The sequence below is a fragment of the Uranotaenia lowii genome, chromosome 2, assembly GCF_029784155.1.
Source record: "Uranotaenia lowii strain MFRU-FL chromosome 2, ASM2978415v1, whole genome shotgun sequence".
Classification (NCBI taxonomy): Eukaryota; Metazoa; Arthropoda; class Insecta; order Diptera; family Culicidae; genus Uranotaenia; species Uranotaenia lowii.
This window is the reverse complement of record NC_073692.1, coordinates 21,865,671-21,882,733: the sequence shown is the minus strand read 5'-3', so window position 1 is coordinate 21,882,733 and position 17,063 is coordinate 21,865,671. Positions and strand designations below refer to the sequence as shown.

Genomic DNA, 17,063 nt, shown 5'->3' with positions numbered 1-17,063 from the left:
AAAAATGACAAAAATGACAAAAATGACAAAAATGCACAAAAATGACAAAAATCACAAAAATGACAAAAATGACAAAAATGACAAAAATGAACAAAAATGACAAAAATGACAAAAATGACAAAAAATGACAAAAATGACAAAATGACAAAAATGACAAAAATGACAAAAATGACAAAAATGACAAAATGACAAAAATGACAAAAATGACAAAAATGACAAAAATGACAAAAATGACAAAATATGACAAAAATGACAAAAATGACAAAAATGACAAAAATGACAAAAATGACAAAAAATGACAAAAATGACAAAAATGACAAAAATGACAAAAATGACAAAAATGACAAAAATGACAAAAAATGACAAAAATGACAAAAATGACAAAAATGACAAAAATGACAAAAAATGACAAAAATGACAAAAATGACAAAAATGACAAAAATGACAAAAATGACAAAAAATGACAAAAATGACAAAAATGACAAAAATGACAAAAATGACAAAAATGACAAAAATGAACAAAAAATGACAAAAATGACAAAAAATGACAAAAATGACAAAAATGACAAAAATGACAAAAAATGACAAAAATGACAAAAATGACAAAAATGACAAAAATGACAAAAATGACAAAGACAAAAATGACAAAAATGACAAAAATGACAAAAATGACAAAAATGACAAAAATGACAAAAATGACAAAAAATGACAAAAATGACAAAAATGACAAAAATGACAAAAATGACAAAAATGACAAAAATGACAAAAATGACAAAAATGACAAAAATGACAAAAATGACAAAAATGACAAAAATGACAAAAAATGACAAAAATGACAAAAATGACAAAAATGACAAAAATGACAAAAATGACAAAAATGACAAAAATGACAAAAATGACAAAAATGACAAAAATGACAAAAATGACAAAAATGACAAAAATGACAAAAATGACAAAAAATGACAAAAATGACAAAAATGACAAAAATGACAAAAATGACAAAAATGACAAAAATGACAAAAATGACAAAAATGACAAAAATGACAAAAATGACAAAAATGACAAAAATGACAAAAATGACAAAAATGACAAAATGACAAAATGACAAAAATGACAAAAATGACAAAAATGACAAAAATGACAAAAATGACAAAAATGACAAAAATGACAAAAATGACAAAAATGACAAAAATGACAAAAAATGACAAAAATGACAAAAATGACAAAAATGACAAAAATGGACAAAAATGACAAAAATGACAAAAATGACAAAAATGACAAAAATGACAAAAATGACAAAAATGACAAAAATGACAAAAATGACAAAAATGACAAAAATGACAAAAAATGACAAAAATGACAAAAATGACAAAAATGACAAAAATGACAAAAATGACAAAAAATGACAAAAATGACAAAAATGACAAAAATGACAAAATGACAAAAATGACAAAAATGACAAAAATGACAAAAATGACAAAAATGACAAAAATGACAAAAATGACAAAAATGACAAAAATGACAAAAATGACAAAAATGACAAAAATGGACAAAAATGACAAAAATGACAAAAATGACAAAAATGACAAAAATGACAAAAAATGACAAAAATGAAAAAAATGACAAAAATGACAAAAATGACAAAAATGACAAAATGACAAAAATGACAAAAATGACAAAAATGACAAAAATGACAAAAATGACAAAAATGACAAAAATGACAAAAATGACAAAAATGACAAAAATGACAAAAATGACAAAAATGACAAAAATGACAAAAATGACAAAAATGACAAAAATGACAAAAATGACAAAAATGACAAAATGACAAAAAATGACAAAAATGACAAAAATGACAAAAATGACAAAAATGACAAAAATGACAAAAATGACAAAAATGACAAAAATGACAGAAATGACAGAAATGACAAAAATGACAAAAATGACAAAAATGACAAAAAATGACAAAAATGACAAAAATGACAAAAATGACAAAAATGACAAAAATGACAAAAATGACAAAAAAAAAGACAAAAATGACAAAAAATGACAAAAATGGACAAAAAATGACAAAAATGACAAAAATGACAAAAATGACAAAAATGACAAAAATGACAAAAATGACAAAAATGACAAAAATGACAAAAATGACAAAAATGACAAAAATGACAAAAATGACAAAAATGACAAAAATGACAAAAATGACAAAAAATGACAAAAATGACCAAAAATGACAAAAATGACAAAAATGACAAAAATGACAAAAATGAACAAAAATGACAAAAATGACAAAAAATGACAAAAATGACAAAAATGACAAAAATGACAAAAATGACAAAAATGACAAAAATGACAAAAATGACAAAAATGACAAAAATGACAAAAAATGACAAAAATGACAAAAATGACAAAAATGACAAAAATGACAAAAATGACAAAAATGACAAAAAATGACAAAAATGACAAAAATGACAAAAATGACAAAATGACAAAAATGACAAAAATGACAAAAATGACAAAAATGACAAAAATGACAAAAATGACAAAAATGACAAAAATGACAAAAATGACAAAAATGAAATGACAAAAATGACAAAAATGACAAAAATGACAAAAAATGACAAAAATGACAAAAATGACAAAAATGACAAAAATGACAAAAATGACAAAAATGACAAAAATGACAAAAATGACAAAAATGACAAAAATGACAAAAAATGACAAAAAAATGACAAAAATGACAAAAATGACAAAAATGACAAAAATGACAAAAATGACAAAAATGACAAAAAATGACAAAAATGACAAAAATGACAAAAAATGACAAAAATGACAAAAATGACCAAAAATGACAAAAATGACAAAAATGACAAAAAATGACAAAAATGACAAAAATGACAAAAATGACAAAAATGACAAAAAATGACAAAAAATGACAAAAAATGACAAAAATGACAAAAATGACAAAAATGACAAAAATGACAAAAAATGACAAAAATGACAAAAATGACAAAAAATGACAAAAATGACAAAAATGACAAAAATGACAAAAATGACAAAAATGACAAAAATGACAAAAATGACAAAAATGACAAAAAATGACAAAAATGACAAAAATGACAAAAATGACAAAAATGACAAAAATGACAAAAATGAACAAAAATGACAAAAATGACAAAAATGACAAAAATGACAAAAATGACAAAAATGACAAAAATGACAAAAATGACAAAAATGACAAAAATGACAAAAATGACAAAAATGACAAAAATGACAAAAAATGACAAAAATGACAAAAATGACAAAAAATGACAAAAATGACAAAAAATGACAAAAATGACAAAAATGACAAAAATGACAAAAATGACAAAAATGACAAAAATGACAAAAATGACAAAAAGAATGACAAAAATGACAAAAATGACAAAAATGACAAAAATGACAAAAATGACAAAAAATGACAAAAATGACAAAAATGACAAAAATGACAAAAATGACAAAAATGACAAAAATGACAAAAATGACAAAAATGACAAAAATGACAAAAATGACAAAAAATGACAAAAATGGACAAAAATGACAAAAATGACAAAAATGACAAAAATGACAAAAATGACAAAAATGACAAAAAATGACAAAAATGACAAAAATGACAAAAATGACAAAAATGACAAAAATGACAAAAATGACAAAAATGACAAAAATGACAAAAATGACAAAAATGACAAAAATGACAAAAAATGACAAAAATGACAAAAATGACAAAAATGACAAAAATGACAAAAATGACAAAAATGACAAAAATGACAAAAAATGACAAAAATGACAAAAATGACAAAAAATGACAAAAATGACAAAAATGACAAAAATGACAAAAATGACAAAAATGACAAAAATGACAAAAATGACAAAAATGACAAAAATGACAAAAATGACAAAAATGACAAAAATGACAAAAATGACAAAAAATGACAAAAATGACAAAATGACAAAAATGACAAAAAATGACAAAAATGACAAAAATGACAAAAATGACAAAAATGACAAAAATGACAAAAATGACAAAAATGACAAAAATGACAAAAGAAGACAAAATGACAAAAATGACAAAAAATGACAAAAATGACAAAAATGACAAAAATGACAAAAATGACAAAAAATGACAAAAATGACAAAAATGACAAAAATGACAAAAATGACAAAAAATGACAAAAATGACAAAAAATGACAAAAATGACAAAAATGACAAAAATGACAAAAATGACAAAAATGAACAAAAATGACAAAAATGACAAAAAATGACAAAAATGACAAAAATGACAAAAATGACAAAAATGACAAAAATGACAAAAATGACAAAAATGACAAAAATGACAAAAATGACAAAAATGACAAAAATGACAAAAATGACAAAAATGACAAAAAATGACAAAAATGACAAAAATGACAAAAAATGACAAAAATGACATAAATGACAAAAATGACAAAAATGACAAAAATGACAAAAATGACAAAAATGACAAAAATGACAAAAATGACAAAAAATGACAAAAATGACAAAAATGACAAAAATGACAAAAATGACAAAAAATGACAAAAATGACAAAAATGACAAAAAAAAACAAAAATGACAAAAATGACAAAAATGACAAAATGACAAAAAATGACAAAAATGACAAAAATGACAAAAATGACAAAAATGACAAAAATGACAAAAATGACAAAAATGACAAAAATGACAAAAATGACAAAAATGACAAAAATGACAAAAATGACAAAAATGACAAAAATGACAAAAATGACAAAAATTGACAAAAATGACAAAAATGACAAAAATGACAAAAATGACAAAAATGACAAAAATGACAAAAATGACAAAAAATGACAAAAATGACAAAAAAATGATCAAAAATGACAAAAATGACAAAAATGACAAAAATGACAAAAAATGACAAAAATGACAAAAATGACAAAAATGACAAAAATGACAAAAATGACAAAAATGACAAAAATGACAAAAATGACAAAAATGACAAAAATGACAAAAATGACAAAAATGACAAAAATGACAAAAATGACAAAAAATGACAAAAATGACAAAAATGACAAAAATGACAAAAATGACAAAAATGACAAAAATGACAAAAATGACAAAAATGACAAAAATGACAAAAATGACAAAAAATGACAAAAATGACAAAAAATGACAAAAATGACAAAAATGACAAAAATGACAAAAATGACAAAAATGACAAAAATGACAAAAATGACAAAAAATGACAAAAATGACAAAAATGACAAAAATGACAAAAATGACAAAAATGACAAAAATGACAAAAATGACAAAAATGACAAAAATGACAAAAATGACAAAAATGACAAAAATGACAAAAAATGACAAAAATGACAAAAATGACAAAAATGACAAAAATGACAAAACTGACAAAAATGACAAAAATGACAAAAATGACAAAAATGACAAAAATGACAAAAAATGACAAAAATGACAAAAATGACAAAAATGACAAAAATGACAAAAATGACAAAAATGACAAAAATGACAAAAATGACAAAAATGGACAAAAATGACAAAAATGACAAAAATGACAAAAATGACAAAAATGACAAAAATGACAAAAATGACAAAAAATGACAAAAATGACAAAAATGACAAAAATGACAAAAAATGACAAAAATGACAAAAATGACCAAAAATGACAAAAATGACAAAAAATGACAAAAATGACAAAAATGACAAAAATGACAAAAATGACAAAAATGACAAAAAATGACAAAAATGACAAAAAATGACAAAAATGACAAAAAATGACAAAAATGACAAAAATGAGACAAAAATGACAAAAATGACAAAAATGACAAAAATGACAAAAATGAAAAAAATGACAAAAAATGACAAAAATGACAAAAATGGACAAAAATGACAAAAATGACAAAAATGACAAAAATGACAAAAATGACAAAAATGACAAAAATGACAAAAATGACAAAAATGACAAAAATGACAAAAATGACAAAAATGACAAAAATGACAAAAATGACAAAAATGACAAAAATGACAAAAATGACAAAAATGACAAAAATGACAAAAATGACAAAAATGACAAAAATGACAAAAATGACAAAAATGACAAAAATGACAAAAATGACAAAAATGACAAAAATGACAAAAATGACAAAAATGACAAAAATGACAAAAATGACAAAAATGACAAAAATGACAAAAATGACAAAAATGACAAAAATGACAAAAATGACAAAAATGACAAAAATGACAAAAATGACAAAAATGACAAAAATGACAAAAATGACAAAAATGACAAAAATGACAAAAATGACAAAAATGACAAAAATGACAAAAATGACAAAAATGACAAAAATGACAAAAATGACAAAAATGACAAAAATGACAAAAATGACAAAAATGACAAAAATGACAAAAATGACAAAATGACAAAAATGACAAAAATGACAAAAATGACAAAAATGACAAAAATGACAAAAATGACAAAAATGACAAAAATGACAAAAATGACAAAAATGACAAAAATGACAAAAATGACAAAAATGACAAAAATGACAAAAATGACAAAAATGACAAAAATGACAAAAATGACAAAAATGACAAAAATGACAAAAATGACAAAAATGACAAAAATGACAAAAATGACAAGAATGACAAAAATGACAAAAATGACAAAAATGACAAAAATGACAAAAATGACAAAAATGACAAAAATGACAAAAATGACAAAAATGACAAAAATGACAAAAATGACAAAAATGACAAAAATGACAAAAATGACAAAAATGACAAAAATGACAAAAATGACAAAAATGACAAAAATGACAAAAATGACAAAAATGACAAAAATGACAAAAATGACAAAAATGACAAAAATGACAAAAATGACAAAAATGACAAAAATGACAAAAATGACAAAAATGACAAAAATGACAAAAATGACAAAAATGACAAAAATGACAAAAATGACAAAAATGACAAAAATGACAAAAATGACAAAAATGACAAAAATGACAAAAATGACAAAAATGACAAAAATGACAAAAATGACAAAAATGACAAAAATGACAAAAATGACAAAAATGACAAAAATGACAAAAATGACAAAAATGATAAAAATGACAAAAATGACAAAAATGACAAAAATGCCAATGAATTTTTGCCATTTTTGTCATTTTTGTCATTTTTGTCATTTTTGTCATTTTTGTCATTTTTGTCATTTTTGTCATTTTTGTCATTTTTGTCATTTTTGTCATTTTTGTCATTTTTGTCATTTTTGTCATTTTTGTCATTTTTGTCATTTTTGTCATTTTTGTCATTTTTGTCATTTTTGTCATTTTTGTCATTTTTGTCATTTTTGTCATTTTCGTCATTTTTGTCATTCTTGTCATTTTTGTCATTTTTGTCATTTTTGTCATTTTTGTCATTTTTGTCATTTTTGTCATTTTTGTCATTTTTGTCATTTTTGTCATTTTTGTCATTTTTGTCATTTTTGTCATTTTTGTCATTTTTGTCATTTTTGTCATTTTTGTCATTTTTGTCATTTTTGTCATTTTTGTCATTTTTGTCATTTTTGTCATTTTTGTCATTTTTGTCATTTTTGTCATTTTTGTCATTTTTGTCATTTTTGTCATTTTTGTCATTTTCGTCATTTTTTTCATTTTTTTCATTTTTGTCATTTTTGTCATTTTTGTCATTTTTGTCATTTTTGTCATTTTTGTCATTTTTGTCATTTTTGTCATTTTTGTCATTTTTGTCATTTTTGTCATTTTTGTCATTTTTGTCATTTTTGTCATTTTTGTCATTTTTGTCATTTTTGTCATTTTTGTCATTTTTGTCATTTTTGTCATTTTTGTCATTTTTGTCATTTTTGTCATTTTTGTCATTTTTGTCATTTTTGTCATTTTTGTCATTTTTGTCATTTTTGTCATTTTTGTCATTTTTGTCATTTTTGTCATTTTTGTCATTTTTGTCATTTTTGTCATTTTTGTCATTTTTGTCATTTTTGTCATTTTTGTCATTTTTGTCATTTTTGTCATTTTTGTCATTTTTGTCATTTTTGTCATTTTTGTCATTTTTGTCATTTTTGTCATTTTTGTCATTTTTGTCATTTTTGTCATTTTTGTCATTAGATTCTAGATTTTAGATTTTAGGTTCTTGATTCTAGATTCTGAATTCTAGATTCTAGATTCAAGATTCAAGGTTCTACATTATAGATTCTAGATTCTAGATGCTAGATTCTAGATTCTAGATTCTAGATTCTAGATTCTAGATTCTAGATTCTAGATTCTAGATTCTAGATTCTAGATTCTAGATTCTAGATTCTAGATTCTAGATTCTAGATTCTAGTTTCTAGATTCTAGATTCTAGATTCTAGATTCTAGATTCTAGATTCTTGATTCTAGATTCTAGATTTTAGATTCAAGATTTTAGATTCTAGATTTCGAATTTGGATTCTGGAGTATTGTTGCTAGAGCCTAAATTCTAGATTGAAGATTGTGGATTTTAGATTATTGATTCTTGATTTTCGTTTACTTTATATTCTTTACTTTATTTTTAAATTCTAGTTTTAGGTCTAGAAGATTTTCATTTTTGAATTCATAATTTTTTACAGATTATTTGAGACGTTTTATGCATCTTTTATAAAACGAATTCCTTTATTTAAATTAACTAAATCCATTAAAGTGACTGCTTACACATGTTAACACGAACATAAACCTTGATCCAGAAAAAAAACGACAACAACCTGTCCCTGATGATTATGTGTTGTCGGCCAAATTTTCACAACAAAGCAGGGCTCCATGTTGATTGATGATCGTCTTTTACAGAAGGAGAATGTTTTCACCTTGCTCTCATTTCCCTCCCGGCATAAATCACAACGTGTTGCCAGGGCTCATATCCAAGCAAGCCAAATGAGCTCATCACCGAATGTTTCCAGCATCCGAAATTAGACCCCTCCCCATCAGATTTCCCAAAAAGCTCTTCCCACATTTTGAATCCCATTGTGCCTAATCTTCTGCCCAAACATACACACATTTTGGCAGGAAGAAGAAGGCGGTTTGACTGTATTATTCACAGCATCCAATCACTTACAGTTACGACCGAACGAGCGACCGACCGCCGATATCTGAAACACAGAGCTTTTCACGTTTTGCTTTTGTTATTCTCTCTTCTTCCCCGCCCACGCACTTCCGTCTGCCGACTTCCGCCCATTCGCCCATCCATTCACAGGATAATCCGGACAACCAGTTCAAAAGCATCCCGCTGGGCCTGTGGTGGGCAATCGTGACCATGACCACGGTTGGGTACGGCGATATGGCCCCGAAGACCTACGTCGGGATGTTTGTGGGAGCGCTCTGTGCCCTGGCAGGTGTGCTCACGATCGCCCTTCCGGTTCCGGTCATCGTCAGCAACTTTTCGATGTTCTACTCCCACACGCAGGTAAGTTGCTTTTGTTATAGAAGGTAGGTTTAGTTGCTCCATTGTAACGCATGTTGAAAGATTTGAAGGTTGGGTACTGCTACGTTTGCCAGAAAACTTCGCGATAAAGGTCGACGGGTCTTAAATCATCCCGATTGGGGAAATCTGAAAAAGTTTGGCAGCTAATCGATATTTTAGAATCCATTTCTCACACTTGAGAACTTTGAATTATTTAAAAAATATATATATTTTTTAATTCACGGAAAATTGTATTTATACAAAAAAAAAAATCTTTCTTTAAAGAATTATCGGAAAAAAGAAATAATTCGACTGATCAGCTGCATTGCGTTGTTTCGTGCAATAAATTAGCGGAAACGGCTCAATCTTAAAAAAGATGACTATCGAGCTAAGCCAGAATAGGCTATCAGTTTTCCCCTGAACGAAAAACTCACAAGAAACACACAACCTGTAATCTCAACAAATTTGTAAAAACAACACAGCAAGAAGGCAACCTTCTTGAGTTTTTCTTTCCCCCTTACAAATCCTCCTCAGGTAAAAAAAACTTGCAGACGTTCTCCCCCAACAAGAGCTCATCTCGATTAATGAAATTGCTGCGGATGTTGTTTCCGGTAGCCCATTTGGTAGGATTATTTTTTTGCCTCTTTCAAGGATTCTGATACTAAAATGGGTTGGTCTTTCGAGGTAAATATCGTTTCTTCATTTAACTTAGCCCATTTACAGCGTCGTTATTCTAAACAGTTATGTTTGTTTCTAATTAAAAGCCACATTCAGGAGTTTTTTTTTGAGAATTCCTTTAAAAGATGCTTATTGAAAGCATCGATGAGCTGATTGGATATCATAGTATCATAATGCAATGACACTTAAAAAAATCCATTTCGGTTAACATGTGACAAAATGAAGAAAATAAATCTATAAAAATCAAGCAGAATAAATTATTTGAAAAATCCTTTCTTCAAAAGTTGTTACTCATCCTTTAAGTATCGACTGCTTCCTATATTTGTAAGCTTTTTAATATCACAACCATTTTAATCTTTGTTATTATTTTTTCATTAGTTAAAATTCTATCTGCTGTTTACTTTAAATTTTTGATTTCACCCTATCTAACAAACATCTTCAAATTGTTTGAATTAGCTCACGGCATTTTTTGTTGTAACTACTTTATTTGTTTTTTTTTTTTTGTTTATATACAGCTAGGGGACGAAGACTAAAATTTGCTGTATCGTTTTTTTTTAACTGTTTGGCAAAAAGCCAGCAATTTTTAAACCGATTTGTAATCGTTAAAATTTAGATGATAAGTTTCGTGTAGCGAGCAGTGTAACTTAAGTATTAATATGCTTAATTTAAGTCTTGTGAGTTGTTGGCAGCAGATTCAAAAAGAATCATCGAAATCAAATACACCAGCTAGATTAGCCAATGCGAGTCTCATAACTCTGTCGTAAATATAAATTTTGAACTTTATTAAAATATTGTTCGGTCCATGGGAACTACCAAACATCGAATTCTGTTGTTTAAGCTATTTTAAGAACAAATCAGTGCTTTCCAAAAAAAGTTGACTTTGAACCATCGTTGGTGGATGATAAGAGTTATCCTACCTCAGATATACAGAAGCGTTCGACTTAACCATGATTAAATAAGTATGGTGGTCTCAACAACCAAATCGTTCCTTCAGCCATACTAAACGAAGTTTGTAACCGTTGACTGAAGTGTTCACGAAAACGGAGGTTTAGGGATGTCAAGTGTTTGAGATAAAATATCATATGAGAAAATTGGAAAAAATAGTCTGTGTCTTTGCACAAGCATAGATCACAAATTTGCTATCAAATGAACGTTTAGCAATAAGTGTGAGCGGTGGGAGAATGCATTTTGTCGTTTTTAAGATTAAAAATGAAAATTGGAGCCAAAGGGGTATGAGTGCAAAAAGTTTATTTCGAGAAAAAAAAACACGCTTTTAGGTTGTTGGGTGTGGCCCTTTTCTATATATTTTACGGAAATATGAATTTTCGTTAGGATCATAAAAGTATGTAAATAAAATTCTATGAATCTGAAAAAATCTTCAAATATAGTTTGATATATGAAAAATCCTTTGGCATCATAAATTCAAAATTGATCATTTTGACGTTCATACATAGGAAAGGTGTAATTTGTGGACTTAAGTAATTAAATTTTTTTGTAAATAATTTCCTTTTTTTGCATAATCAAGTTACAAGTTTTAACATGGCACATCACTATATGAAGTATTATCAAAAAAACACGTATGCTTTAAATGAATGTTTTTGAAAAAATGTTTAGATAACAAAGTGTTTATAGAATTTTTTAAATTATTTCAGGGTTGCTCTAGATCATGGGTGACCAAACCAAGGCCCGCGGGCCACATGCGGCCCTCGACCATCTTTTTTTGGCCCGCAAAACTCTTTTTTGGAAAAACCATGTTCTAAGAATCAAATATTTCGCCAAATATAATTTGGAATCGCCAAATATATTTTGGAACATGGAAGAATCGTTTGGCATTATTTATTAAAAATCGATCATTTTTGCACTTATACCCCTTTGACTCTGAGGGCCTCTTATACTTTTACAAAAAAAGGTTATCATCACTGAATAAAAAACAATTACAATATATTTTTTAAATTATAAAAATTGTATAGTGTTTGACACGTTATGTGTGAATTCCATCACACACTTTTCAACATTTTCCGATTGGGCTTTGGCGACTACATACCATTGCTATATGAAGAGCATTCAACGCGGACTCTAGTTTTAATATTGAGGAGTTAGGATAGCTTCGAAAAGATAGTGAGATCATATAAAATCGAATAAAAATCATCAAATCATATCAAAATCACAGATCAAATTATACATATTTTCACAACAACTTCAACTATTTGTAATTTGAATTCTATTTCAACAACTTCGTTCATGCATCAAAATTTAATAACTTTTTAATAGTGGAAAATATCGAAAGCTTGCTCAGTAAATTTTTCCAATTTGTTTTTTTTTTCAATAAGCTTTAACAGAAAATTGTTTATCATGAAAATTAAACCAAATCCAAATATATTTTATTTTGCAACGTGCTCTGTATTTATGTACATCAATAATGAAAAACTAGACAGATTTTACCATTGGGTAGTAGAATTCAACAAGAACCGGTTTGGTACTGATAAATCTCTCAGAAGAACAAATTTTTAAGCAAAATTTTACCTTGACAAAAGATGAAATGATTACAAAACAATAAAATTCGTATTCATCATGATTATAGAAGACTAAACACTTGTAAAATCGAGATACTGGAAAATTTGAAAAAAAGTGGGATTGAGTTGAAGTTGAGGTTCGTATCCTACCTTTGTTGCCGAAAAAGGTTTTGTGAAAAAAATGTTCTGACTGAAATTTTTAGAGGGATTGACTGGAGGATTTAATGTAATTGTTATTCGGCATATCAGTCTTCGATGCTGATTAGCATCTTCTTCAGGGAATTCTATTAGTTTTATTGATTTTAATATTTCAAAATTCTGTTTGTTAACCTATTCTTCTACTAACACTCTATCTTTCTGCGAGAAAATTTCTGAGCTTATGTGAAGTTTATTGTCCAATTTTTATTTCGCTAATAATTCTATGTCTTTGAACTTACTGTGGAGAACAAATGAATATAATTAATTGGATTTAAAAATTACAATATTCTGACTTTCTGTGACTTTACCCAAAAATTCTGTGATGGTTTCCTGTGGTGCTATTCCCATTAATTTAATTTAAAATCATGACGAATTTAGTGTTTTTACATTTTGGTTCTTATTAAGGATAGTTAAGTTTCACTATTAAAACTTAATATAAAAAATAAGAATGTTATAATGTTTTTCCAACTCAAAGTTAAAAATCCAAATTTTTATAGACTACAATAATTATAATTTTGAAATAAAGTAATAAAATTTAAAAAAATATCTGAGTTCTGTGATTATTTTGATAAATCTGTGTTCTGTGACAAAATATGGCTTGAAATTCGGTGAAATACAGATTTTAGTTTGACTTGGGCAACCTTGGTCCGTACTTTTAAAGATCAAAATTTTTCATGATATAACGAAAGTTCGTTCAAAAAATTATTTTTTTAAATGTCAAAAGCTTGTGAACGTTAAAGCTTTTCAACATTTCCATTCTGCGGATTTTTTTTTTAAATTTTCTATAAAATTTTTCTAAGGAGAACGGTAAATTTGAGAACTTTTGAATTCATATTTATTTGGAGACCATAAAATTGACTTAATATCCATTGTAGTCGCGTGATTTGACATTTCTGGGATTGATAAAACGAAGAGGTTCTAAATCCCTCTAAAAAAATTGACGTACAAACATAAGTTGGGAGGTATGATACGTAATATGGAGCAAATGGAGCAAAGTTTGTAGAAATATGCCAGTAACAAAAATGCTTTATTTAAGTCCAATCTAAACTCGATGTGACAAATAAGCAATGGTTTTTTATAGAGTTTTCAAAAAATATGCTATTATTTGTTTTCTTTTGAATCCAGAACCATTTGATTTTCTTGGCCCGCCAGCTAGCCTCATTCCTGAAATTTGGCCCACCTGTTGAAAATGTTTGAAACCTGAAAAAAAATGTTGACCACCCATGCTTTAGATCTTTGAATACTCGAATCATTATAGGTAATTTTCCAATCTTGATTCCCGATCATAGCCATGTTCCTTTTGACCCCATTTTACAGTAACAAATAACAAACTATTCCATCATGTAACAGCTGTCAAAATTTCAGCTTCGTCTCGCTCCCTCTGCCACACTCAACCATCGTATACTTTTTGCCAAATGTAAGATCATCTTCTGTCTTATTTCGCTTTGGTCTGAACTAAGGTTTCCAAAACATTTTCAGGCTATTTTAATTAATAACCTGGCAAAATCCGGGGATTTAATTGTCGTCCAAAATCCTCGCCAGTGGGCAATTTTGGTGACTTATTTTTCCAGATGATGTTTTGCCCAACAACACACGAATTAAAAAATTCAAAACAAATAACGTTTGTAACTGTATGATAAATCATTTTTAAGTACTCATTATAAGTTTCCGTTTGAAATCTAACTTTAGAAAAGACACGAATGCCACAAAAATGGTTAAGTGTCATTAAAAAAAACCTTTAAAAAGAAACTTTAGAACAGTGATCCTTAGCCTAAAGGGTGAGCTAATTTTTTTTAATGAAACCTCTAGAAACAAAATACGAAATTTGCTTTCATCGATGGTTTCGATTTTTGAATTTGTTTTAAAGTCTGGTGGAACAAAGTTGTTTGATTTGAGCATCAAAAAAGTTTTTTAATAAGTGGGCTTCAATTTCTTAAAAAAAATTATTCTATAATCAAGTCAAACAAGCTCAATCTTCTAAACACTTTTGCAAATTCCAAGATTCTAACCTTTGATGAAAATAAATTAAAAAAAAAAACAATAAGAGATAAAAAAAAATCGGATCAGATTTACTTGATGCAAACTTGAACTAAATTAATGTTTTTAGTTTGAAATTTGGCTTTAAAATAACTGCAATATGCATAATCTTAAACAATACACCGAGAAAAAAAAATGTGCAGATTTTTTAGGTGAGGATCAGGTACATGTTTCTTTAACAGGAAACATATTTTATAAAGAATCAATTTTATAATAAAAATCCTATGGATGATTTTTTTTTAAATATTATTTGAGCTATTTTGCATAAATCAAAACTAAAACAAAATAATTCAGATTCCACTTTATATTTGTGACTTTCAGATGAATTGTGTATACAAACTAATTCTGATTAAAAATTTTGATATCTGGAAACTGAATTTACAAGCAAATTTTTAAGTTCATGCTCTCTTGAATTTCTTTACAATTTTATGTGAATTGAAAAAAATCATTCAGAAGCTAAATTTTTTTCTGAATTTTAAATTTGAATACTAAACTTGAATTCAGAAATTGAACTTTGAATCTGTTTCCGAATTTCTATTCGATTTCTACAAAAAATACGATTTCCGAATCTACATTTCATAATAGAATTTTATGAGCCAAGTCTTAGGGCCCTCATTCATGAATCTATTAATAAAATTCTGAAATGCTGGTTTAATCTTAATCTTTTATTTTAAATATGTTTAGTGAATCTGATTAAAAATGTGAAATTCAAATGATGAATCTGGATCTGAGATTCCAAATTGGATCGCCACTCAGAAGCTTTAAATGTTTAAATTTTGAACTTCTTTAACTTCGAATTTCAATATAAAACAAAATTATTCTTTTTCTCATATTCGGAAAACATTTTCAAAAAATTGAAAATGTATGTGATTTTCGAAAAACATGATTCAAATTTGATACGAAATGCAAAACTGAATTTTAATCAGGACTTCAAAGCAGCTTTTTATTCCCAAATTCTTGTGATTATTCAAACTGAAAATCAAGAATCATAAACCTTATACAGAATCAGAAATACGAAAAAAAAAATTTTGGATATGGGTATACGGAACCAAAACCTACAAAATGGGCTTAATTTAAATTTAATATTCAAATCTGAATTTCTATGATAAGGTTGCCAGATTGGCCGGTTTTAACCAGATTTGCCCGGATATTTGATAGAAAATTTGAGAATAGTGCGGTGTGACCCAGTTGCTCGGATTTTGCCCGGGTTTTTTTTTTGTAGAAAATTAAAAAAAAAATCATGAAAGGTTTTTTTTTAAATTTTTTTCTAGATTTTTGATGAGCAATTTTTAAGTTTTGACCAAAAATGCCCTGTATTGCCAGGGCTTTGGTCGGCAATTTTGAAATCAAATCAAAATCAAATTTTATATAAAACAGCCTTGATTTGTCCGGTTCGGATACGTGCTGAAAAAATCTGACAACCTTAATCTATGAACAATTGAGAAATTTTTTTAAAAGAGGTAGCAGAATTTTTAACTTGGGATGGGTTTTTGAGGTTTTTGCATTAGTTTTTATTCCAGATAGTAGTTATTCTTGAATATTTTTGCTATATTATCATTATATATATTATGAATTTAAAATTTTGAGACCCCCCCCCCCCCCTCCCCCGTCCTATGGACATGATAAGAGCAGTCAAGCAACATTTTTTGCCATGGAATTTAAGGGTTTCTCACAATGTCACAGTGATGAAAGATTTATATCACATGTTTTATTAAGTGTGTTGAGAAAAAAAAATTTAAAAGAAGTTGGTTCAATAAAAAATGTTTTTAAAAAAAAAATTGTTTTAAAAAATTCCTGACTACACTGTGCTATCTCAAACAAAGAGCTTGTTAATTTATGAAGCCTTTAATAAAACTATTTAGAACTTGAATGCTTCCAAACATTGTTTTTTTCTTTCATTAATAAAGTTAGGCTTGTGTATTGAAATCACTGATTTTATATGCATCAGAAATTTAGAAAAAGAGACATATATGGGCTGACCTAAGATGCTCTAGAATGCAAAATGTGGTCAGTGTTTAGTTCAAGCATTTTTCTGATTTCTTATTCAATGTTTTGATTCTCATGAGATTTTGATCGCTGTAACATGGCGAAAGCATGCTGGAGAAATTAAATTCTAGTGATTTGTTTTCATATGGGAAATAAAAGGAAGGTTGATA

The 17,063-nt window shown here is 27.0% G+C and overlaps 1 protein-coding gene across 1 annotated transcript in view; it reads left to right on the top strand.

The window, feature by feature from the left end:
• LOC129741144 (potassium voltage-gated channel protein Shaw-like) overlaps nt 1–17,063 on the top strand; it is a 178,145-nt gene that overhangs the window by 124,630 nt on the left and 36,452 nt on the right. The window contains exon 9 of the mRNA XM_055732851.1: nt 9,275–9,484. Within this exon, the coding sequence (XP_055588826.1) occupies nt 9,275–9,484 (210 nt within the window). The remainder of the gene's footprint in view (nt 1–9,274; nt 9,485–17,063) is intronic.